At 37.8% G+C, this 26,108-nt stretch overlaps 1 protein-coding gene and 1 long non-coding RNA gene across 3 annotated transcripts in view; both read left to right on the plus strand.

The window, feature by feature from the left end:
• Positions 1-576: 576 nt before the first annotated feature.
• Positions 577-26,108, plus strand: part of dennd1a (DENN/MADD domain containing 1A) — a gene marked incomplete in the record, with an annotated part of 51,484 nt that continues 25,952 nt past the window's right edge. Inside the window, 16 exon segments of one of the 2 annotated variants that reach the window (XM_014340327.2) lie at positions 577-739; positions 5,092-5,156; positions 8,899-8,942; positions 9,181-9,230; positions 10,154-10,273; positions 14,085-14,154; positions 14,494-14,574; positions 14,849-14,902; positions 16,235-16,345; positions 21,585-21,685; positions 22,081-22,126; positions 22,286-22,387; positions 22,494-22,619; positions 24,795-24,896; positions 25,099-25,186; positions 25,302-25,342. In XM_014340327.2, coding sequence (XP_014195813.1) covers positions 723-739; positions 5,092-5,156; positions 8,899-8,942; positions 9,181-9,230; positions 10,154-10,273; positions 14,085-14,154; positions 14,494-14,574; positions 14,849-14,902; positions 16,235-16,345; positions 21,585-21,685; positions 22,081-22,126; positions 22,286-22,387; positions 22,494-22,619; positions 24,795-24,896; positions 25,099-25,186; positions 25,302-25,342 — 1,218 coding nt within the window. 2 annotated transcript variants of the gene reach the window in all.
• On the plus strand, positions 18,348-19,580 carry LOC121815895. The gene is made up of 3 exons (XR_006055456.1): positions 18,348-19,036; positions 19,239-19,326; positions 19,442-19,580. It is a non-coding gene; the product is annotated as an uncharacterized LOC121815895 (long non-coding RNA).

A 26,108-nucleotide genomic window follows, 5' to 3' on the forward strand; every position in this document is an offset into this window, starting at 1 on the left:
TGTTTTCAGAAGGTTCATTTAAATATTTTTGAACAGTTTAGAGAATAGTAGAACAAAGATGTAAACTTTGTGGGAATTTTTGTTTTATCATTTTTCTATTTTGCTCTAGTGTTTTGGAAAAAACAGCTTCACTGTAAGAAAAAACACAGGACACACAAATCTGCTGTTTTTTGGAGCATCCGCCCCAATTTTTCCTCTTGTTAATCCACGTAGCTGTCATTTTCATTTATTTTCCTTTTACATTACATTACATTTAAAAACAAAATGTTTGTGACATAAATAATATAATTTATATTTTAGATTATTTCAAAATTAATATTGGTAGAAATATTACTACTTTATATTAAACTATAAATTATCTCCAAAACTGTTTTTAATTATTAGCTATAAAACCTCAAAATGATGTAATAAACTGCACTGGAGCTACCGTTACAGTAAATGCTGAGTAACAGAAACTTTATCGGCTACAGCACCACGCGACCCAATCGTCTTGTACGTATTGTGGAAGCTGTAGTTTCTAATACTAGGTAGCTGTATGTTATTGACATTCACGTCTTCTATTTAGAAGACTACAAATCCCAGGAGCGGCACAAAGTGGAGCGTGACTTACGCATGGCGATTCACCATGGCGGTGTACTGTTGTGTGTGACGGGCAGGTTAGCTTGAGAAAAATACGGAGTGACGCGTCTGCTGCCAGCCACGGCGGGGAGACTAAATAGAGGATGGGGTCTCGAATCAAGTAAGTATATTTCTCGGTGCGTTAGTTAAAACTGTTGTGTTAGCAGTGTTCCACAGAGTCATGGAGAAGATATCGTAGAGTATGAGGCCCTGGCTTGTTGTGACACAGGCTAAAAACACTGAAGGGACCTGAAAAAAAAAAGAAAAAAAAAATAAGAACCTTTTATTTATATATTTTTAATGACACTGAGGTGTACTAGTAACTCAAAGCTTTCCGCGCGGTTAGCGGTGACTGACAGTGAGTGGATATGTAGCCACTTTAAGCATGGTAACTGCATTAGATGTTTTTTTCCCCCCAAAACCGGATGCTACTTTTCAGGACTGAGAAGTGCAGCAGAGACGATGACTGCAGGCTACTCTCGTGGCATGATAGAAAAGGACAACTGATCTATAGATTGGCTTTGGTATACAGATATGGTGTATTTATGAGATTTATATCACTATAAGGACAGATTTAGTAAGAAAAGTCCCGCACTGTGTTGAGACACCATGTTAGTAGGGTTATGTGGAGGCCCTACTTTGCCTGCTTTTTAGGAACAATCCTTACAGTTTGGGCTGGATATCATCACTCATTACTATAACTAATTCAATTTCAAGATTTCAATTCGATTCAATTTAACTCAGTCAGACATATTATAATTATGATCATTTATCAGTATATATCCATATACTTTAAATTTTTTATGTCTATGTATAAAACCAAAGCTGACAGTTGTGAGACTGTATCAGAGGTGTAAGCATCATAACAGATGCCTTTGTGTCAAAGTAGCTGAGGATAAAACACAGAAAAACATAAAGGAGATTTTCCTGGCCTTACTTTTTATAGCAGATAACCAGCTTAAAAATATTCTGCAGAATGTCAAAAACAGAAGAAATCCATGAATCAACAGATAAACATTACCTGATGCTGCTGAAGTGAAGCAGAGCTAAGTTACAGAGGTTTTATTAAAGACATAGCTCAGCGTTTTGCAATTTGGCATATTTTGTAAAAGTTTACACTTATTTGGTATTGAACAGCAGAAATTAAGCTTTCTGGTCGGAGTTCATTTAAAAAAAAAAAAAAAAAAGTCGACAGCACCACACACAACGGTAGACTGGTGCCTAGTAAGCAAGTGAATAATGCAGAAACACAAATTTTTGGTGGTAAACTGGAAGTACCCTGTGGGAATTTATGACAATATTTTTCAAATGCGAAGCGTAGTTTGATCTTCATTTGCTGCTTTTTCAGTGAATTTTGGTCGGAGGGTGACAAACCTGCAGCTTCAGAATCTGTGAAATGTCGACTTTTAGCACCCGATGAGTTGTCTGTGTTCGTGCCGCCGGGTTGCGCTTTGCATTTACATCTTTCTGTGGAATGTGTTTACCTGCTCTTTAATCATTTGGTGTTATAACTCTTTGGTGGTTTTTTGAAATAGTTTTGTGAGCTTTAAGCTGAGATTCTGGTGTTTCTGGCTAAATAAATATATTTAAAAATCAATTCAGGATTTAATGAATCGATATTGCATTATTCAAACTAAAACTGATTTGAATAGGAAAATCAATTTTTTAAACCCACCCCTTGCAATCCCTGAACTTTGGGGCAATGTGTAAAATAAAAAGACAAAAAAACAAGACATAATGCATGGTCTACAACTAATTTCAACTCTATTTCATTGGATAAATGATGTCATCTGACAGAAAGATTTCCTCTGCTTTGCCTTGTTGGCCGTGTCTGGCGATATGGATGATGAGGAACTGTAGATCTTAGACATAATTCTCAAATGCGCCAAACCCCTGGGCCTGCCCACAGTCTGTTTTACACCGGATGTTTGTCGACTAAAGGATTAAATAAACGATTGAAATCTCTTCCTATCAAGACCTTTGTTGAGGATAGTTCTACAAATTTTGGAAATGTTTTGAGTATGAACTCTGAAGAATAATTTAGTGAACAGTAAATGTTCATAATGGTAATTTCCTCACCATGTAAGACTCCCTGAAAAATCAAAACCTGTCACATATTTATCTCTAGCTCACTTTACCAACCTTTACCATTTATGTATTAATACAGCTACACCTATGCTACTACTTGTTGTGAAAGAAGAAAAACATACTTGACCCACCCAACTAGGTTTTTAGCCTAAGATATTCACTGTCTTCTAGGTGAGTTTCTTGTAAAAAGGTATATACAGGGAGTGCAGAATTATTAGGCAAATGAGTATTTTGTCCACATCATCCTCTTCATGCATGTTGTCTTACTCCAAGCTGTATAGGCTCGAAAGCCTACTACCAATTAAGCATATTAGGTGATGTGCATCTCTGTAATGAGAAGGGGTGTGGTCTAATGACATCAACACCCTATATCAGGTGTGCATAATTATTAGGCAACGTCCTTTCCTTTGGCAAAATGGGTCAAAAGAAGGACTTGACAGGCTCAGAAAAGTCAAAAATAGTGAGATATCTTGCAGAGGGATGCAGCAGTCTCAAAATTGCAAAGCTTCTGAAGCGTGATCATCGAACAATCAAGCGTTTCATTCAAAATAGTCAACAGGGTCGCAAGAAGCGTGTGGAAAAACCAAGGGCAAAATAACTGCCCATGAACTGAGAAAAGTCAAGCGTGCAGCTGCCAAGATGCCACTTGCCACCAGTTTGGCCATATTTCAGAGCTGCAACATCACTGGAGTGCCCAAAAGCACAAGGTGTGCAATACTCAGAGACATGGCCAAGGTAAGAAAGGCTGAAAGACGACCACCACTGAACAAGACACACAAGCTGAAACGTCAAGACTGGGCCAAGAAATATCTCAAGACTGGTTTTTCTAAGGTTTTATGGACTGATGAAATGAGAGTGAGTCTTGATGGGCCAGATGGATGGGCCCGTGGCTGGATTGGTAAAGGGCAGAGAGCTCCAGTCCGACTCAGACGCCAGCAAGGTGGAGGTGGAGTACTGGTTTGGGCTGGTATCATCAAAGATGAGCTTGTGGGGCCTTTTCGGGTTGAGGATGGAGTCAAGCTCAACTCCCAGTCCTACTGCCAGTTTCTGGAAGACACCTTCTTCAAGCAGTGGTACAGGAAGAAGTCTGCATCCTTCAAGAAAAACATGATTTTCATGCAGGACAATGCTCCATCACACGCGTCCAAGTACTCCACAGCGTGGCTGGCAAGAAAGGGTATAAAAGAAGAAAAACTAATGACATGGCCTCCTTGTTCACCTGATCTGAACCCCATTGAGAACCTGTGGTCCATCATCAAATGTGAGATTTACAAGGAGGGAAAACAGTACACCTCTCTGAACAGTGTCTGGGAGGCTGTGGTTGCTGCTGCACGCAATGTTGATGGTGAACAGATCAAAACACTGACAGAATCCATGGATGGCAGGCTTTTGAGTGTCCTTGCAAAGAAAGGTGGCTATATTGGTCGCTGATTTGTTTTTGTTTTGTTTTTGAATGTCAGAAATGTATATTTGTGAATGTGGAGATGTTATATTGGTTTCACTGGTAAAAATAAATAATTGAAATGGGTATATATTTGTTTTTTGTTAAGTTGCCTAATAATTATGCACAGTAATAGTCACCTGCACACACAGATATCCCCCTAAAATAGCTAAAACTAAAAACAAACTAAAAACTACTTCCAAAAACATTCAGCTTTGATATTAATGAGTTTTTTGGGTTAATTGAGAACATGGTTGTTGTTCAATAATAAAATTATTCCTCAAAAATACAACTTGCCTAATAATTCTGCACTCCCTATATGCTGCGAGACCTGCTCTACCTCCTGGCTGTAGCTTAACAGTCACTTAACCAAAGCAATCATTAGGCTGTTTTTGGTGGAGCACCTTCTTTGCAACCATTTTCTCCCAAAGCCAGTAACCTCCAGGAACCACTGCCAGTCAGTCTGGGAATATTTCTCCCTGTGGTATCACACCCAATATGGTGGACAGATCTCGACATATGTGCGCAGACACCATGAGAAACATTAATAGTACAGTACTTACCAGAAATTCCTGCAGCTCCTTCAATTTTCGTGTAGGCCACTTTGCAGTGTCCTTTACCAGTTTTCTTCCTTCATCTTTTTGATGGATGTCTAATTCTTGGTTATATGTTTCTTGTGTTATATTTTCTTTCATTTTTGTCTGCAACATAAGTAAACATAAAGCTTTTTTACAAATATATTTTTTGGCCTTTGTTTTTGGGTTTATTAGATGGATGCAGTGAGAACTGACGGGAAAGAGAGAGGGGAGACATGTGGCAAAGGGCCGTGGGTCAGACTCAAACCTGGGGCCAGCCGCTCTCAGCCATGCTGCATATGGTCGCCTGCTCATCTAACTGAACTAAACTGGCGCCCATAAAGCTATTTTTTTTATTATTTGTTGCAGGGAGAACCCTGAGTCTACCTTTGAGGTGTATATGGAGGTGGCCAACCCAGGCATCCACAGTTCTGGTAAGTCCTTAAAAATTACATTTTCTTTTACATATTGATCATGGAACTAGGTATACATAAACAAGTAATAATGAATGTAAAATCCAATATGTTTCAATACATAGAACCCCTTAGAATTACCAGAATTTTCGAAGGCATTAATCACAAAATGTTCTCTGGTTATAGTTATAAAAATACCCTGACCAAACCAGACGTACTTAAGTAACATGGAAAATAAATCGATTTATCATCTTTATCATATCTTTATAGTTCTTGTCATCATAGTATCCACTAGAAATGTTCCAACCAACTAATTTCTTAGCTGACTTAGCAAGGAAATAAAGTTTGACTAGATGACTAGTCTAAGACTAAGAAACACTCAGATATCTTGTTACATTTGAGAACCATTTAGTGGACAATTCCAAAAGTTGTCCAAATAAAGGCATTTGAAACCAGTAATCACATTCTTCTTGAGTCGTCCTGGTGGATGATATTGTTTGTATTGATATTGTTTTGTTGTTTGTTTTATTCACTGAATTATGGTATATCTGGTGGAAGACAGCTGTATAACACTTAGAACATAACAGTTTGCCGGGTTTGGGCGTCAATTAAAATGTGAACAATTAGATTAAATGAGTATCACATCTGGTACTGCCTAGTCACATTATTAACAGTTAGTAGTCTAGTTGACTCTTTGCACACATCCTTAGTATCCACATCCACATCTGCTCATAATACAATTTTCACTGCTGGTTATCTACCTTCCATTCTCTAACACTAGAAAAAAAAACTCAGTTGGAATCGAGTATTTTTCTTGGGACTTTTTTTTTACCCAACCTAATGCACTTTCCCCTCCAATGTTTTATGCAGTCTGATCCCCTGGGGAACCAAAGACCTCCTCAGTTTCTCTGTACACAACTGACTTTAAACTACACAGCATTCTCTGTTCTAACACTGCCTCCACAGGGTCGAACAAACAAGCCTGCCTTCTTGATTATTTTATTCAGCCAGTGATTGTTCTTCTTCTTGGTACAGCTCTCCCAGCAGACCACAGCATAGGGAATTGCATTAGCAACCACCGACTGATACAACATCTGTAGCAGCTTTCAGAGGATGTTCAGCCTCCGCAGGAAAAATAAAGTCGAGCCTACCCTTTCCCAAAAGAGAAGGTGGAATAAAGCTAGCTATTTAGGCCTCCTGTCTCTTTGTGCAATCTCATACTTATTCCAAAACGTTGAGAGAAGGGCCACACCATTTGTTGCATATTACTGTGGATAGTTCTCTGGTACACTTTTTACACGTTTTGCAGCAGACAACAAACTACACTGCTTTATCATGTCAATATCTCTGTCACTACCACTTCCCTTACACTACTTTTAATAGATTTCTGGTAATGTGGAAATGTGAAATTGCTCTTTTTTTCTTCTGTCCTATCTGTTGATGAAGTGTGCCCACACATGGAGTGGAATGGCCCAAACCTTGGGGTGTTGGTTATAGTAATTATGAAATCTTGGCAACAAGTCAAGGATTAGTACATAAAGGGTCCTGCGCCAGTGTACTGTTTTGTAAACTAGAGCAGGGTGATATGACCAAAAATATTTATCGCGATATACATTTGAAAATTTGCGATAACGATATAACTGACAATATAATTGACACTAGACAAAATACTTTACAACTCCACAACTTTATAGTGCAAAGAAAACCCCATCAATGTATTTTCACTTAAACAAGCAGCTGTTTTTTATGTGCATTAAAGTAATATAAAAATTTAACAGTGCAAATCCAAATTCCTCGCTGACAGTTTAACCAAAAGGCATTTCCAGTGGAAATTGGCCGACATATCCTCAGCATAACCATGTATAATATCCACAAAACTTAAAAAGAGGTTATACACACACAATACGGTAATATTATGTTGAAGCACAGTACGTATCACTCCGCGAGGCTCCTGCCTACGATAGCCGTAATGCTCCGACAATTCATCAAGCGGTGCGGGTTCGTAGCTTAGCAAAGTCGTGCTGAAACATTTGACAGATTTTGACAGATGTGTACCACATAAAATCATTTAGAGGTCAGTAAACACAACCAGAATTCATACATAAGGCACACGGGATTATAAGGGGCATTAATTTTAATTGTGCCGTATTTTCCAAAAAACACGGTAATAAAGACGGCCTGCTAGCATGCTCTACCAAAAATAGTGCTTTGTTGTGTATCTGACGGACGAAAGCAAAACCAGTTCCACACTGAAGTTGCAGCATTTTTACAAACCAATTCTGGTTCATCTGTTTCATTCAACGATCCACTTTCGCCCTTCTCATTCTCCGTCGCTGCCATGCTTTTTCCGCCATGTGTGTATGAAAACAAAGACACTGTGCATGCACGTTTTACCCATATTCTATCACGATATTTCATTTTCTTATCGTTGCCCAACATTATACCAGTATTACTGTGAACGGTATGATATGGCTCAGCCCTATTGTAAACTTTAATTTTATTTTGTGATTATTTCATAATTTTTGGCTAGCAAGAAAAAAGTTATGTTAGTAGGAACATTTCAAGAGGTTAAGATGATGGCACCAGCTGAGTTATGGTGATATATCTCAACTCTGTCTCTAAAGCTTTTTTTATCTGCAGCAAGTGACTAATTTCCTGGATACCGAGGAGAGGTTGTTGGCTGTATTTCTAAGAATTTTATCCTGTTTGCAGAGGAAATGATGAAACTGCAGTCTTCAAGATGCAATATCCATTTGTTTTTTATTTACTGTTTTAAGCAGAATGCTTATATTAGAATTGTCATTTGTAAGGGGGATTTATACCTTTGCTTACATTGTTTCTCCCTTGTCATATGAGGGAACAGTGCAACACTCAACATGTTGCAGTAAAGCTCAAACTCACCTCCTGGGCAGAACATACAGTGATGATCAAATCTGCTGATGAGTGCAGACATGATTTTGGTGTAGCAACAAAATAAAAAATTCCTTTTCCAACATGACTGTGCACCAATGCACAAAGCAATAGTAAGACATGGATGGGGGGAATTTGGTAAGACCTTGACTGGTCTTCACAGAGTCCTGACCTCAACTCGACAGAACACCTTTGGGATGAATTAGAGGGCAGACTGTGAGCCAGGCCTTCTTGTCCAACATCAGTGTTTGACCTCACAAATGCCCTTCTGGAAGATTGGTCAAAAATTCCCATAAACACCTAACCTAAAAATCGTGTAAAGCTTTGCCAAAAGAGCTGAAGCTGTTATCATAGTAAACCCATTAAGAATGGGATGTCACTCAAGTTCATGCATGTGAACTGCAAATTTTTGGGTCACTTGGATTTGTTCAATTTTTTTATTTTTTATTTGTAGTTTTTCTGCTTTTTTTTTTTTCTTATGAGAATAACTGTTTAAATTCAAAGTCAGTCAGGTTTCTCTTTTACAAAAGGGATGAGTGATAACTCTCAGATAATTAATTTGCATATTTTGTCTAAACATAAAAAAAGATGATGAAAGAAGTTTTTTCATAGTTTTTTTTTTTTTTCCTCTTAAGGTTTAATGTCACAGCACTGTGAGTTAAGGGTGCAGAAATTAACTAAGAGAACATGTGCGTACAAGACTGAATGTGTCTGCCAGCGACTCCTCATACATATACTGAAAGTGGGGAAACCCCTAAGCCTCATGGATTGGGTCATAGTATTTAGGGTTGTCTTGTTGAAAGGAAGCTGGTGATTTCAGTGACGTCATTTTCTGTCTGTATGTTTCTAACAGGGCCAGAGGTTCGTCGGCAGTTTCCAGACGACTACAGAGATCAGGTCTTTTTCTTTTTTATAGTATTGTACTTTTCCACAGTTGTACATACCATGCTTTCACTTTTTCTCTTTGACAAGCATTATTTTTTATGTAATTTTAATTATTATGTAGTGTCAATAATGTAAATGCCTCTATGCACACTGTTCTCTATGGATAGCTTCACATTACATGTTCCATTTGAGCCCCTCTAAATTTGTTCATGGATTAATGTACTTTATAATCCCTTTCTTTGTACCACAGGAAACTCTTAAAACTGTGTCCAAGTTCTGCTTCCCTTTCAGCATGGACAGGTATACACACATACACATCTGCACCTACATAGGGTTGATTAAATCTAAGAGAATTGAATTAAAATCATTGCTGTGGGTATTCAATGAAGTTTTTGGTGCTGGTACACTATTATTTATGTTAATGACACTATTAAATGCTATAGTATTTTGGCTCGTTTGGGCTATTAGCAAAATTATATACAGTATTTAGCCACACTAAGAACAAGAGGGGAAAAAAGTAATGTTAGATGTTGTTGTTATAAGCTAAAGATGGGTCATTTTGAGATGTTGGTTTGGGGAAATTAAAATAATACAATGCTTTTGTTAGGTGCTGTAGTATAAATGCTAAAACAGTCCATTTTTGCCTGTTTGATTTAAATAGGTGACAATGCTTGATTGCCTTTTTCAGTAAAACATGGATGTCATATCTTGACTTGGACATAAAAGTCTCAAAATGTCTCACTTGAAACATCAAGATGAAAGTCACCTAGGATTTTGAAATTGATACCATATGTTCATCTACTAAGAATCTTAGATGAGTTTCTCAGTGACCTTGACGTCAAGCTTAGTGGTCAAGGTTTCTGAAAATCTTGTGAATGCGATAACTTGAGAACAAGGCGAAGTAGGATTTCGAAATTTTATTCCATAGGTGTATCTCTAGGAGGCTGAGGAATAGCACCAGTTGCCGCCAATATCTTTTTAAAACTATTCAGACCTGATGGGAGTTCAGGAGCTGGCCTAAAGACTGTCCACTAAACTAAGCTCAAATAAAACAGCATTCATTCATTGATTGTTCTGCTTTTATTAAGTTTTATTTGGCACCATTAACAGATGTCCGTTTTATTCTATATGAAGTCGGTTTGTCGATATATTCTGTTTATTTGTGTATCTGTATCTTATGGAAAGGACTTAGTCTTGTCTTCTCCTCCTCTCTCAACCAACAGTCTTTCTGTCAACCAAGTTGGCCAGAACTTTACGTTTGTGTTGACTGACATTGAGAGCAAACAGAGGTTTGGCTTTTGCCGCCTCTCGTCAGGTGCACACACTTGCTACTGTATTCTTAGGTAAGTATGTGTATAGGTGAGTGTGGGGTGTGCGTTCATTGTATTGTGGATTTTTTGTGAAAAGCTGATATAAAACTGTTTTATTGCCAAATAAAAGAAGGTCTAGAAAAACAAATAAGCCTGACTTTTGATGAGATGTTAAATTTGGCAGTAAGATACTGTACATATTTTGTTATCTCCACTAGTGATAACAAATTGACATCCGACTGAGAATCTCGCCCGTGCATCTTCTTTAGCTTTTAAATTTTCTGTGATTATACTTTATTTGCAGTCTTTAAAAATTAGTCATCCTAGTAAGTTCAATTCAATTCAAATCAGTTTAATTTATATAGTGAAAAACCAACAGCCGTCACATCAGGGACCTTTATATTCTAAGGTAAAGACCCTATAATCATAATGAAAAAAATCAGATGACACCTCATGAGCAAGCACTTGGTGACAGTAAGAAGGAAGAATCCCTTTTAACAGGAAGAAATCCCTGACAGAAACGGAGAGGGCCATTTAGGGCAAGCAGTTGGGATTGTCTGTTAAATCTAAAAAAAAATATTGTTTAGATTTAACAGCGAGCCAAGGAAGAGCAGCCAGTACAGGAGTGAAACGTCAAGTCAAATGGACCTCAGACTTGACTAAAAGCAGCTGAAAATGGGTACGTCTATAGCTGATTTAAAAGTGTTCGTTTTTTCCAGTATGGGGTGTCCGACTATTCCAGAGTCTAGCAGCTGTAACTGCAAAGCCCTAGTTGCCTTTAGTTTTTGGGTGAGGCACTGACAGAAAACTAACAGGATGTTGATCTCAGTGACCTGGAGGCAAAAGACAGAATTAAAAGTTCTGTAATATATTGTGGCACTAATCTATGAAGACGTTAAAAAACAAGTACTAAACTTTTTTCATGTATTTAAACCTTCATAGGTAGCCAGTGCAGCTGAGCTAAAACAGGAGTAATATACTGTCTTTCCTTTGAATCAGTTAAAATTAAAGCAGCTGTATTTTGAACCATTTGCAAATTAAAGGGTGTGGAAGTGCCTAATCCTGTGTACAGGGAATTGCAGTAGTTTTTTATATTGCCATTAACCTTGTTTTCAGCTTCTTCTTTTTTTCCAGCTGTATAATGAGCCAGAGGTATGTAGGTTCAAAACTAATTCAGATTATCCTATCCTTCAGATCCTTCAGTTTCAGATATCAAATCCTGCAGTGATTGCTATAAATGTGTGTTGTTGTTGTTGTTGTTGTTGTTGTTGTTGTTGTTGTTGGTGGTGGTGGTGGGGTTTTTTTTTGTTTTGTTTTTAGCTAATGCTTTAGCTACCTAATTTCTGCAACTTGATCAAAGACTTTGCTATGTCTATGATAAGCTGGGCAATCACAGCTGTTGCCAGTTACAGATAACACTTTACTCAAATACTAGCTAGTTATAACAATCACTGAAAAGAAACATAAGCATGTACTTACAGTAAGTACATGCTAAATCCGTTATGATATGTCCATCTGAGCCTACCTAGCATGGGCCCAATCGCCACTACCAGGCAATTAATGTCACATTAGTTGGCTGGGAGTAGTGGTTGAGCTCTCTCTCCTGAACAAGAGCTTTTTTTGAGTGTGAGAGAAAGCTTGAACTGCTGAGCCTGAGTACGAGGTTAATGAACCCCTGATCTACAGAGAACTGTCCATTTGACCATTTTACTGGAACTAACATTCAAATGTATGACGATGAAACTGTAATAATGAAATTGAAGCTGATGCCAAAGATACAAATGTTCTCTTGAATGTTACCACATGGTTGAATCCATGTTGTCTTCACGTGTATTAAAACAATTTTAACTTTCCATTGTCTCTAAGTGCTTGCTCATAGGGGATGATCTGATTGTTGAGGTTTTCTCTGTATTATTGTAAGGTCTTTAGCTTAGAATATAAAGCATATTGAGGAACTGTTGTTGTGATTTGTTGCTATAAAAATAAAATTTAAATTAATTAAATTTAGCTAATACAGCTAACATGTATGTACACTACCAGTCAAAAGTTTGGACACACCTTCTCATTTAATGGTTTTTCTTTATTTTTTTTACTACTTTCTACATTGTAGATACATACTGAAGACATCAAATATATGAAGCAAGTTGTATGAAATTATACAGCAAAGAAAAAATTGATAAATAACTAAATATGTATTTTCTTTTAGATTGCTCAAAGTAGCCACCCTTTGTTTTGTTGATGGCGCTGCAAACCGTTGGCCTTCTCTCAGTGAGCTTCATAATGACAGGTGTGTCTTGTCAGAGTTTATTTGTGGAATTACTAGCTTTCTTAATAGGGTTGCGACCATTAGTTGTGTTGTGCAGAAGTCAGGTTGCTAACAGCTGACAGCCCTATTTGACAACTGTTGGAAATCATATTATAGCAAGAACCAAACAGCTAAGTAAAGAGAAATGACACTCCATCACTACTTTAAGAACTGAAGGTCATTCAATACGGAAAATTGCTAAAACTTTGAATATGCCCCCAAGTGCAGTCACGAAAACCATCGAGTGATTTGAAAAAAAAAACAAAAAACTGGCTCACATGAGCACTCCCCCAGGAAAGGAAGACCAAGAGTCACCTCTTCTGCTGATGATGATAAATTCAGTGGAGTCACCAGCCTCAGAAATTGCAAGTTAAAAGCATCTCAGATTAGAGCCCATATAAATGCCACACAGAGTTCCAGTAGCAGACACATCTCTACATCAACTGTTCAGAGGAGACTGGGGAATCAGGCCTTTATGGTCAAATAGCTGCTAAGAAACCACTACTAAGAAAAGCAACAAGTAGAAGAGATTTGTTTGGGCCAAATTTGAGATCTTTGGTTCCACACTTTGTGTAAGAAAAGGTGAGCAAATAGTCTCTATATGCATGGTTCCCACCATGAAGCATGGAGGAGGAGGTGTGATGGTGTGGGGCATGCTCTGCTGGTGACACTGTTGGGGATTTAATTTTTATGTACAAAACTGAAGGCACACTGAACAAGCATGGCTACCACAGGATCCTGCAGCAACATGCCATCCCATCCGGTTTTGCGTTTAGTTGGACCACCATTTACTTTTCAACAGGGCAATGACCCCAAACACACCTCCAGACTTATAAGGGCTATTTGACCAAGAAGAAGAGTGATGGAGTGCTGTGCCAGATGACTAAACCCAATCAAGATGGTTTAGGATGGACTGCAGAGTGAAGGGAAAAGGCCCAGCAAGCAAAGGGTGGCTATTTTGAAGAGTCTAAAATATGTTTTGAGTTATTTCACACTTTGTTTATTACATAATTCCATGTGTTTAATTCATAGTGTTGATGCCTTCAGTGAGAATCTACAATGTAAAGAGTCCTGAAAATAAAGAAAAACCATTAAATGAAAAAGTGTGTCGAAATGTTTGACTGGTAGCATATATTACTCGGTCTCTTCTCATATTCATTATTGTTTGATTACATGGTCTCAATGCTTTAAAACCATTGCAGGCTCTATATAACTATGAAAACCTTTGAATAAAACGCTTTTGTTGTAACATTATCACCATTGTTAATTTTTTTTTCAAAAGCACCTTATACTTTTTTTTTTTTTTTTTTTTTTTGGTTGAGTACATGAATTACCACATTGTTTGGAATATTTGGCACTTAGTCATTATTATTGTTTTTCTTTTGTTTTATTTTTGGTCAGTCTACATTTTTGTGGTTTCCTGTGTTTCACTTTATTTCTGCCATTGCTGAATGAACTCCACTCTACCTTTTTTAAAAATAGATGATTTCCATCTTGCTTGAATTGTGCTAATTAAAAACTGGTTTTGTGACTTTGTAGCTACCTTCCCTGGTTCGAAGTCTTCTACAAGCTGCTTAATATCCTTGCAGATTACACTGTCAAAGGACAGGTGAGAAATGACACACGATTCATCTTGAAATTGGATTTCTTCACCTCAGTTAGGAATTCATTGGCCAGTCTCTTCATTAGCCAATACATGCATGTCAGATCTTCTGTCCATTTTACTTTTAGCATCAGATACGATCATTGTTTATTGGCCCTGGCTTGCTGGGGCTTTCAAATGTAGCTGCAGTTTTGGGACTTTTTCTGAGACTCTAGCTACACCATAACAGGTTATCGGTTCAGGCTGTGCTATTTGTATTTATTCGCATGAGGACATGCTATCCATGCATTTAGCGTGTTCTGATTAATTTCTTTATTAATTATTTTCATTTATTTATTTTTTTAGGAAAGCCAGTGGCAAGAGCTCCTGTTGTTACTGTATACGCTGCCCATCCCTGAACCTTGTGTCCCCATTCACCTTGGTGTGGTGAGTCTGACTCAACACATCACATCCAACAAAACTCGTAATTACACTGGAAAACACATATTACCTTTCCTTCATACAGAGGAAGTAATGTAATGGAATCACCCATACAAAATCCTGAAACAAGTTTAATTTTTAGCTTTAAAGTGTGACTCCCTCCTGGATTACTACACTAGGTGTTATTATGAATCATCATGCAGGGAATGCTGCTTAGATTTTCTACATTCTTTATTCACACTGTGAAGCACTCAGACACTTGTTGTCTGTCTCTCTCTAGCATTCCTATTTCATTGTGCCTGACACAAAGGAACTTCCCAGCATACCTGAGAATGTGAGTGTTTACTTTTCCTTTATGCTGAAAACATTAAAGTCAAATCTCAAAGCTGCTTTACATTTTGTCAAACAGAAGCCCACCGTTTTGACAGCTGACTCGTATCTCAACTATGACTTTGAAATGAGAGACTTTAGACAGGTTTTTGAGTGCACATGAATATGTGCTTATGTATTTTTTTCTTATGGACATAAACATCTTTTGACTTTTGAGGTCATCCCATGCTATGTGTGTAGATAGACCTACTGAATGGTAAAGTTCCACCCATAGACACAGTAATATCTGCTGTACATTAACAGGGTTACTGCAAATAAATAGTTGACGTACTCTTCTGTAAGAGCAGAAATATAGAAGTGCTCTAGGCTGTCAGGATCAAAAATTATAATGAATAAAAATAGCTTCAGATATTTGATCCTGTAAACCCAAAGTCTCACCTCTTGACAGCTTATGTCAAAATAACTACCCAACATGAAAGAATTTGAATTTCATTGATCACTGGGACATAAAACTAAATGTATAGACTCAAAATGTTTTTTGTTTTTTTGGGGTTTTTTTAAAGGCTGCTGACTTTGCACTAGATTAAGTTATTACTTGGCAGTTAACTGTTACACATTATTACTGTTACAAATTTCTCCCATAGGTCCTGAGTGTTGTGTTTCTGGGAAAGACAAGTTTTTGGTCACATCGAAGCAGTACCTTCTGTCTTCAAGCCAATTTAAAAAGTCATCAACTATGTCCCGCTTGTAATGAAAATGACAAAAAAAAATCATTGGATTAGATTGTTTCTAGTCCAGATCAGCTACTGTAACTTCGATTGGGAGTGCTATAGGGAGTGCATAAATAATGTGCCAAAACATTGGGGCGACCGTGGCTCAGGGGGTTAGGAAGCGTAACTGTAACCGGAAGGTCGCCGGTTCGATCCCTGGGCTCTCTGTCCTGGTCGTTGTGTCCTTGGGCAAGACACTTTACCCTACCGCCTACTGGTGTTGGCCAGAGGGGCCGATGGCGCGAAATGGCAGCCTCGCTTCTGTCAGTCTGCCCCAGGGCAGCTGTGGCTACAACCGTAGCTTGCCTCCACCAGTGTATGAATGCTAGAGTGAATGAATAGTGGCATTGTAAAGCGCTTTGGGTGCCTTGAAAAGCGCTATATAAATCCAATCCATTATTATTATTATTATTATTGTGCAGTTAACATGACTGCCATATTGCACTGCATTTATCAAATGAAATGCACAATATGGAGTTTCACAGGTTGACATTATGTGATTCTCACTGGTCTTTACTGTCACAACTAACTCTTGTTTTTTCTCTTATTTTGTTTGATCCTTGCAGAGAAACCTAACAGAGTACTTTGTAGCAGTAGATGTCAATAACATGCTTCATCTGTACGCTAGTATGCTTTATGAACGTCGAATCCTCATCTGCTGTAGCAAACTTAGCACTGTAAGTAGAGTCCACTTCCTCTTTCTTCTCTCTGTTAATGCTCTGCCAGTTTGATAAGATAAGATAACCTTTATTAGTCCCACACGTGGGAAATTTGAAATTTGTTGGGCCTTGAATATTTCAGTAATTTGTCAATTTGTTAATGACCATGAAGAGATTTTCTTTAAACTGTCATTTTGAAACAATTCCCTTAAAGTGGCCACAGATATCATTTCACCCCATATTTAGAACACTGGTAGTAAACAGGCAAGTGTTGTTACTGAACGATGGAAAATAATGTGCTATATGATCAAATGCAAAAGCCAATGAAGATCTCTTTGGTTTTATTTTGTTTATTTCACTTTCAGTTTTGCTTTTTTGTTTCCCTTTGACATCCAGACACCTTTAATGTAGCTGTAATATAGATTTTGACATTTTTCCATTTGTTTTCCTATTTTTAATTTTCAACCACACCCTGTTGTTCCAACTACCTGAATGAAAGATATAGGTAGCTATCAAGGAAAACAAAATCACTATTCTCCTTTGCTCCACCTCCGAAAATGTTTCCACCCAACCCAGTTCTGAATTAACTGTTTGTTTGTTTGTTTTAAATTCTTTGTACAATAAATTGAACATATTTATGACCCTATACCAAATTTTAATCTCGTAGTTTTACAGTCCCTCAAAGTAGAGAGTGGTGAGTCACGTTTAAGTGAGTATTTGAGCATTGACAAACACACAAATAGACAGAACAAGAACTTAATCTTTCTTGACTGTTTTTACAATTCAGAGGTATCCTATTTGTCACTGGATAAAAAGTGTAGTAAACAGTGGACAGGTTGTGAATTCATCTTTATAAAAATAAACCTAATTGTCCATTGAGGACATATGAAACCACATTGACCAAAACAATTAACTTGGAGATTACAGCCTGAGTCATTAATATGTCTCTATATTATAGGTCTGAAAATTTCAAGGCTTCAGTCTGAAGTTCTGAAGACTTGAACTGTATTTTCACAGTTGCTGTCTGAATGTAAAACGGATTGATACTGTACCCTAGGGCAGTGGTTCCCAAACTTTTTTTGCTGGGCCCCCCTTGTTTTACAAGAAAAATTTGACCCCCCCCCTTTGTGCGCACGAACACATCCTCCAACCACACACACCCATATTTTGCTCCATTGCAGTTTATTTCACACCTCAAGCATTTAGTAAACAATTAAGCAAATACAAGTAATCTGCAATAAATTACAAGTAGTAAGAAAATAAACTACTAACTCTTTTACACTGCGTCCGCACCTACACGGGTATTTTTGAAAACGCAGCTGTTTCGTCCATGTAAACGGCGTTTCGAATCACCAAAAACGATGATTTCTTTAAACTCCTTTTTTGCGTTTACGTGTGGACGAGGAATACAGAGTTCATCACGCAACGTCAAAGGTATGTGGCTATTTTCACATCACGCTGTGCACCACGTTATTGTTTTTTTTTTTGTTTGTTTTTTGCCTGTCCCATTTGGTTCTTTAGCCATCAGAATTGTTGTCTGAAGACCAACACGGATACCCAATGGATTTACTTTGCCAAATGGATCATCGTGGCATTGCAGTATTGGTCCATTTGATCGACCTTTGTTTTTAGTATTTATTATATTTTATTTTCAGATGATACAGACGGGACAGACATGAGTGAGGGATAGGAAAGGGAGAAAGAAAGAGGAGAAGGAGGCAGGTTAAATTTTGGGGACAGCTCTGAAAAGCTAAGAAAGACATTCTCTTTGTGAAGGGCTTGCATGGTTTTTATGCCTCTTTTATGCCAGATCAAATAAGCGGCATAGGTGGTGGCAGGGGAAAATGACGATTTCTTAACAACAGTATTCTGGTAGAGGAGATATGAATTTAAAATGCGACTCTAAACTGAAACCATATCTTAAGTGTAGAGAGCACTATGGGATTTAAAGTAACAAAAGATTTAGAAGAAGTTTAATAATAGATAAGAGAGGTGGGTGAAAAAGGTGGAGAATTGAATTTCAAGTTTACACCAAATCAGATCCGGTGAATTTAGGCAGTAAGTGAATTTACGTTTAAGTATGTGAAGACCAGTAATACATCAAAAATTTTGGTAGGGAAAGATCCCCATTAGAGGTGAACTTTTGCAATAGAGAGAGCCCTTCCACAGAAAAGAAGAAACCATCTGGTCTGAGGACTTAAATAACTGTTTGGACAGAAATAGGGGAATACTATTTCCCCTGACATAAAAAGAGAAACCTGGGTAGCACATTCATTTTGATAACATTAATCCTGCCTATTGGTGACAAAGGGATAGCAGGGGGCTCTAATTTTCAGAAAACTGTGAAGGCAAAGTACGTGTAGTATTAATTCCAAGCACTTAAACCCTGAGGGGCTGAGCTCGAAAGGAATGTCAGATGTCAGTCACCATAGGATGGACTAAATTTGGTTTCTTTGCTCCTTTATGTAAGACACTACTTTATAAATGCAGTGATGTGAAAAAGAAAACAATGTGATTATGGCATCATGTGAAACTTTTTTTTCACATCCCTGAGTTATACACTATTATAAAGTACTGTGACAGTTGGTATTTTTTTCTGCATTTTAGGAAGAACGTATAACATTTAATGAAGAAACCTTTCTAAACCATCGGTCGAGTGCCATGAGACAGTTCCTTCAGAATGCCATTCAGCTGCAGTTCTTCAAACAGGTATTTATATGCTTACACCCCTCACTGTGTCTCTGTGCCTAACACTAAACATTAGCCTACTAACCTTTACCTGTACTGGCACAATGTCTTCACTGTGAAAGTGTAAAGATAAAATAAAAATAAATACATTTTACTATAAAAGGCCACACGCACACACACAAGCTTCCTTTTGCTGGCTCATGTGTTTTGGTTTGACCTGCAGTTCATTGACGGCCGCTTAGACCTGCTGAACTCAGGCGAAGGTTTTAGTGACATCTTTGAGGAGGAGATCAACATGAGTGAATATGCAGGTCAGTATTCACACTGGAATACTATTTATGCTCTGTAATAGGATATGAAATTTCCTCATCTAGTATCCAGTATTCCACCTGCTTGATGCTGTGTATTTTTGTTTCTCCCCCACAGGCAGTGACAAAACCTACCACCAGTGGTTGTTCACTGTAAAGGTAAGCACATCTGAATACTAAGATTAGTTTCTTAACCAAGTTGTATCCATAAAATCAAAGGGGTTAAGAGGGTAATCCCTCAACCTGCACTGCACTCTGCAGCTGTGATATTATGCTGTAAACATAGTATCTCAATTTCTTGTTTTGTTAAAGAAGAGCTTCGGACAGTTTTAATTGATATATTTTACTTATGTCAAACTATATAAGAGTAAAATTTACCCATCTGTTGACAACGCGTTTGCAGATAGATGGAATTTGAAATTCAGCATTTATTAATTTTAAAATAATGGCTCGCTTGAGGGTATATGAATGCACGATGCTCACAGTTACCTGTTGTCAACACAGCCTGTTCCCCTAAGCGCTGTATGCAGTCACCTTTCTGCTAGTCACCTCCGGGAGCTGGACCTATCCGTATATGCGTGAGGTGTCAGGTTACATGCTGGATTATCATGTCTTTAGATTCCGAACTAGTGTAATGGTTTCTGTACTGTTGTCTGTGGAAGACTGCACCTGTCCAGTTACCCGCTCCGCATGACGTGGTGTCCAGCCCCCGACCTAGGATAAGCGAAGTCGAATGGATGGAGTTCATTATCTGCTAGCTGTTAGGTCATGTCTCACACACCGCAATCTCGTAAACGTGTGAAAAACACTACATATATCCCATGATTCAATAACTTGCATAGCCACTTTTAGCAGTAACTTGAAATAATTGTTTTCTGTATAAATTTTTCAGCCTCTCTCTTTTGGAATTTGTGCCCATTTCTTTGTGCAACATTCCAGGTTTTATTTACACAGAGTGCTTTAGTCAGGTTGAGGCCTGGACTTTGACTAGTGCAGCAACTTCATTCTTTCCTTTTACAGTCATGCCGTTGTAGATTTGGTGGTGTACTTGGGATCATTGTCACATTGGATAACCAAGTTTTCAAGTCAGTTCACTTTTATTTATATAGCATCAATTCACGACACCAGTGGCCTCAAGGTGTTTTATATTATAAGGCAAAGACCCTACAATAATACAGAGAAAACTGAGAGAAACTCAACAATTAGAACCCTCCCCCTCGAGCAAGCACTTTGGTGACAGTGGGAAAGAAAAACTCCCCTTTAACAGGAAGAGATCTTCAGCAGAACCAGGCTCAGGGAGGGGTGGCCATCTGCCAAGACCACTTGGGGGTGAGATGATGAAGACAGGACAGAGACATGCTGTGGAAGAGAGCCGGAGATTAATAATACTTAATGATTAAATGCGGATGTGTATAAACACATCGTGTTGTCTGATTCTGCAAACAGACAATGTTATGTTGCATTCACTCCTTTATTCGACTCACTTTGTTCTATGTGTTTCAGTGCTTTATATAATTGTAGGTGCTAATATATAAAAATAAAAATACAACAGGTATAATAAGTATTGAACACATCACCAATTTTCTAAATAAATATATTTCTAAAGATGCTGTTGGCATAAAATTCTCACCAGATGTTGGTAGCTATCCATTCAATCCACACATGCAAAGAAATCAAATCATAGATTATTACACAATGTCCATAAATTGTGTAATAATACGAAATAACGCAGGGAAAAAGAACCAAGCAGGTGACGAAAGGGAGGTGAAAACAAAATCATGACACCAGCTGAAATTCATCAGTAGTTAAAAAGCTGCCACTTAGTGCAAAATAATATCAGCTGTTTTTGTCCTAACTGATGGGTTATAAAAAAAGATGTCTCATTACCAAGGTGTCACACAAGAAACATCTCATATGAGAACAAAATTGAATGTTTTTGCCATAATACACACCATATTTTGAAGTCAAAAGGTTGATGATGGATGTGGGAACATCATGGCATGGGACTGTTTTTCATTATGGCACACTTCATATAATTTAAGGAAGGATAAATGAACAAATGACTGTTTTCTTCTTCACAGCGCACTCATCCTAGACCCTATTCTGTCTTTCTGGAAGTTAATGGGACCATAGTTTAATTTTGTGTTGGTTACTTCCCATCTAGACCAGCACTTTGGTCTATATGGTCACTTTGGAATCAGTTTTTCTGGTGCAGTTTCCATATTGTCTAAAAAACAAAACATCTCTTTGGGTGTTCACAGTTAACAGCTTGTGTCCATGGGTCTGCAGCCATGTTATTTCCAATGCACTGGCAACATGTTTACATCCCTGTCTTGCCTCAGCATCTGTTAGACTACTGTTGGTGAGTGTACTGGGCATCATCTACACTCCAGATTCTCTACATGGTAAAACACATGGTGCCAAGGCACACTCAAATGCGATCTGCAGAATATAATTTATATGTAAAGTATAGTTCATATTTCAGTAAGACACCTTCATGTTTTTGGGCTGACTCCTTTTTTTAATCGAATAATTAATTTCCTCAATGTTTACCTTTTGTCTTGATAAATTTGAATGATCTTGCAATCAGCAAAATAATTGCAGCATCTCTTGCACACTGTTTCTGGAGTTGAATGAGAAAAAATATCTTAATAGGTTGTGGAAGTGCCTGCCAACTAGACTGAAAAGCAGTGTTAAGATTACACAACCAAGCTATTAGCTCATTTATAGCTATGTGTGGCTTTTTTTCCCCCCCAGTGCCCCGATGCCTTACCTCATTGGAGTCCACTCCAGCCTAATGGAGGTAGGTGTGTTCAACTGGCATTTAGTAGAAAAAGTTAATTTTTTTCAGTCATTCTTTCTCTGGTATGAACTAGTTGTTTGAACGTTTGGCGTCTATACAAAAATCTTTGTGTATTTTGACACTTGGTATTATGCCATGTCTTCTCTCAACTGCATGTAGAAAGTTCGAGGGATGGCTCTGGATGATGTGGTGGTCCTTAATGTAGATACAAACATGCTTGAAAGCCCCTATGATGACCTCCAAAGCCTTCCCAATGATGTGGTAAGGAACTATAGGACTGCTATCCTGTTGAGAAACAGTTTTATAAAAATTGAGCAACCATTCCAGGTTGAAAGTGTTTTCTAATAACTAAATTTTATACCTTAAGGTTTCTGCTTTGAAAAGTCGACTGAAGAAGGTTTCAGCAACAACAGGAGACTGTGTGGCTCGAGCCTTCCTCAAGAGTCAGGCAGCTCTGTTCGGCAGCTACAGGAGTGCGCTGCAGATTGAGTCGGTCAGTGCACGAACTAGATCACACCCATGAATGGAGCAAAGATATAATATGTGAAGCACTCAAACTGCTGCAATCTAAACTGTTAGTTTAAGTAACAGGACCATTCAAGTAAGGTCAATGTTCAAGGCATTTCTTGCACGTATTAAATCAAATGAAAGCTGTTGCTTACCAAACTGGACGGTGCACTGCAAATTGCAGTCAGCATGTCTGCTTTGGATGTGAGGCAGGAAGTGCTGATCTGTTGAAGCCATCATCTATTGTGCTCTATTACCACAATTCACTGTGGCTACAAGTAGATAAAGTGCAGTCTCCATTTTAACCCAGTGGACTGAGGAATATGAACATGTGGTACTCATGATAATTATTTAAAAAAAAATGAGGCGGAAGAACGAAAGTCCTCATCATCATAGACAGTATAGAAGTTTGATATAAAATATAATTGTTTTATAGTGTCTATGGTCATCATTTACCTAACTTTAACTTCAGATTTTATTTTTCTTTTATTTTTTGTCAAGATGTTATACAAGCTTGTACACATTATATACATCTTATATGTGATTAGATTTCTCCAAGCATATTAAAATATGCAAAACGTCATACGAACACAAGAACAGAAAGCAAAAAAAAAAAAGGGAGGGGTGCTGTGACTAAATCAAATAATAATAAATATCAAATCTTTTCAACTTAGTCACAGCATCTAGCAAGAAGGGAAAAGAAAACCAAGATCTCAGTTTGCTGGGGGATAGGTTAAGAGGTGTCATTGGAACTCCAAATATGGCAATTAGAGGGTCTCTTCTGATCTGGATTTCAAAAAGTCCTGAAAGTACAGAAAAGAAATCACTCCAGAATCTGTGCAAACTTGGATAGGAGAAAAACATATGACTTAGGTTACAATGTGAGGTTTGACATCTGTCACACTGATCTAGAACTGAAGGAAAGATTTTAGATAAATGGGAATTTGAAAAATTGACTGTTTAAAACTTCAAACTGTACAAGCCATAACATAGCACATGGTGTACTTGAAAGTATGGCGAGAATCATGTTATCCCACCATGATTCAAACACTTCAGCACCTAATTGACGCTCCCACGCAGTTTGGATTTTACTTGATGAGTCAGATTCAGTCGCCATAAGTGTATGATATATATTAGATAGAGTTAATTTCTGATTAGGCCTAAGAACCAGAAGGTCAACACATGGTGGGTCAGCAGGGAGAATTTGGAAAATTTGGAAACAGTGATGAAATACAGTGTCTAATTTAAAAGCAGAGAAACAAGAGAAGGAGGCAGGTTAAATTTTGGGGACAGCTCTGAAAAGCTAAGAAAGACATTCTCTTTGTGAAGGGCTTGCATGGTTTTTATGCCTCTTTTATGCCAGATCAAATAAGCGGCATAGGTGGTGGCAGGGGGAAATGACGATTTCTTAACAACAGTATTCTGCTAGAGGAAGATATGAATTTATAATGAGATCTAAACTGAGACCAAATCTTAAGTGTAGAGAGCACTATGGGATTTAAAGTAACAAAAGATTTAGAAGAAGTTTAATAATAGATAAGAGAGGTGGGTGAAAAAGGTGGAAGAATTGAATTTCAAGTTTACACCAAATCAGATCCGGTGAATTTAGGCAGTAAGTGAATTTACGTTTAAGTATGTGAAGACCAGTAATACATCAAAAATTTTGGTAGGGAAAGATCCCCATTAGAGGTGAACTTTTGCAATAGAGAGAGCCCTTCCACAGAAAAGAAGAAACCATCTGGTCTGAGGACTTAAATAACTGTTTGGACAGAAATAGGGGAATACTATTTCCCCTGACATAAAAAGAGAAACCTGGGTAGCACATTCATTTTGATAACATTAATCCTGCCTATTGGTGACAAAGGGATAGCAGGGGGCTCTAATTTTCAGAAAACTGTGAAGGCAAAGTACGTGTAGTATTAATTCCAAGCACTTAAACCCTGAGGGGCTGAGCTCGAAAGGAATGTCAGATGTCAGTCACCATAGGATGGACTAAATTTGGTTTCTTTGCTCCTTTATGTAAGACACTACTTTATAAATGCAGTGATGTGAAAAAGAAAACAATGTGATTATGGCATCATGTGAAACTTTTTTTTCACATCCCTGAGTTATACACTATTATAAAGTACTGTGACAGTTGGTATTTTTTTCTGCATTTTAGGAAGAACGTATAACATTTAATGAAGAAACCTTTCTAAACCATCGGTCGAGTGCCATGAGACAGTTCCTTCAGAATGCCATTCAGCTGCAGTTCTTCAAACAGGTATTTATATGCTTACACCCCTCACTGTGTCTCTGTGCCTAACACTAAACATTAGCCTACTAACCTTTACCTGTACTGGCACAATGTCTTCACTGTGAAAGTGTAAAGATAAAATAAAAATAAATACATTTTACTATAAAAGGCCACACGCACACACACAAGCTTCCTTTTGCTGGCTCATGTGTTTTGGTTTGACCTGCAGTTCATTGACGGCCGCTTAGACCTGCTGAACTCAGGCGAAGGTTTTAGTGACATCTTTGAGGAGGAGATCAACATGAGTGAATATGCAGGTCAGTATTCACACTGGAATACTATTTATGCTCTGTAATAGGATATGAAATTTCCTCATCTAGTATCCAGTATTCCACCTGCTTGATGCTGTGTATTTTTGTTTCTCCCCCACAGGCAGTGACAAAACCTACCACCAGTGGTTGTTCACTGTAAAGGTAAGCACATCTGAATACTAAGATTAGTTTCTTAACCAAGTTGTATCCATAAAATCAAAGGGGTTAAGAGGGTAATCCCTCAACCTGCACTGCACTCTGCAGCTGTAGATATTATTGAAACATGTAAACATATGTCATCTCAATTATCTTGTTTTGTTAGAAGGAAAAAGAAGCATTCAGGAAGTTTTTAAATTATATATTTTACTTATAGTCAAAAGCATATAAATCAAGAGTAAAATTTTACCCATCTGTTGACAACAGCTGTTTGCTAAGATAGAAATCATGGAAATTTTGAAAATTCAGCATCTAATGGAATTAATTTTAAAAATAAATGGCTCCAGAGGGTTGAACATGTAGGTTTTTTGGCAATTGTATCAATTTTTGAAATATTGTTTCAGTTATCTGCTATGCTGTTAGGTCATGGTCTCACACACCAGCACAAATCTCTGTCGAAACGTGTGAAAAACACTACATATATCCCATGATTCAATAACTTGCATAGCCACTTTTAGCAGTAACTTGAAATAATTGTTTTCTGTATAAATTTTTCAGCCTCTCTCTTTTGGAATTTGTGCCCATTTCTTTGTGCAACATTCCAGGTTTTATTTACACAGAGTGCTTTAGTCAGGTTGAGGCCTGGACTTTGACTAGTGCAGCAACTTCATTCTTTCCTTTTACAGTCATGCCGTTGTAGATTTGGTGGTGTACTTGGGATCATTGTCACATTGGATAACCAAGTTTTCAAGTCAGTTCACTTTTATTTATA

This window comes from Haplochromis burtoni, unplaced genomic scaffold (genome assembly GCF_018398535.1).
Source record: "Haplochromis burtoni strain Fernald_Lab_line unplaced genomic scaffold, NCSU_Asbu1 Contig_356, whole genome shotgun sequence".
In the NCBI taxonomy this organism is placed as follows: Eukaryota; Metazoa; Chordata; class Actinopteri; order Cichliformes; family Cichlidae; genus Haplochromis; species Haplochromis burtoni.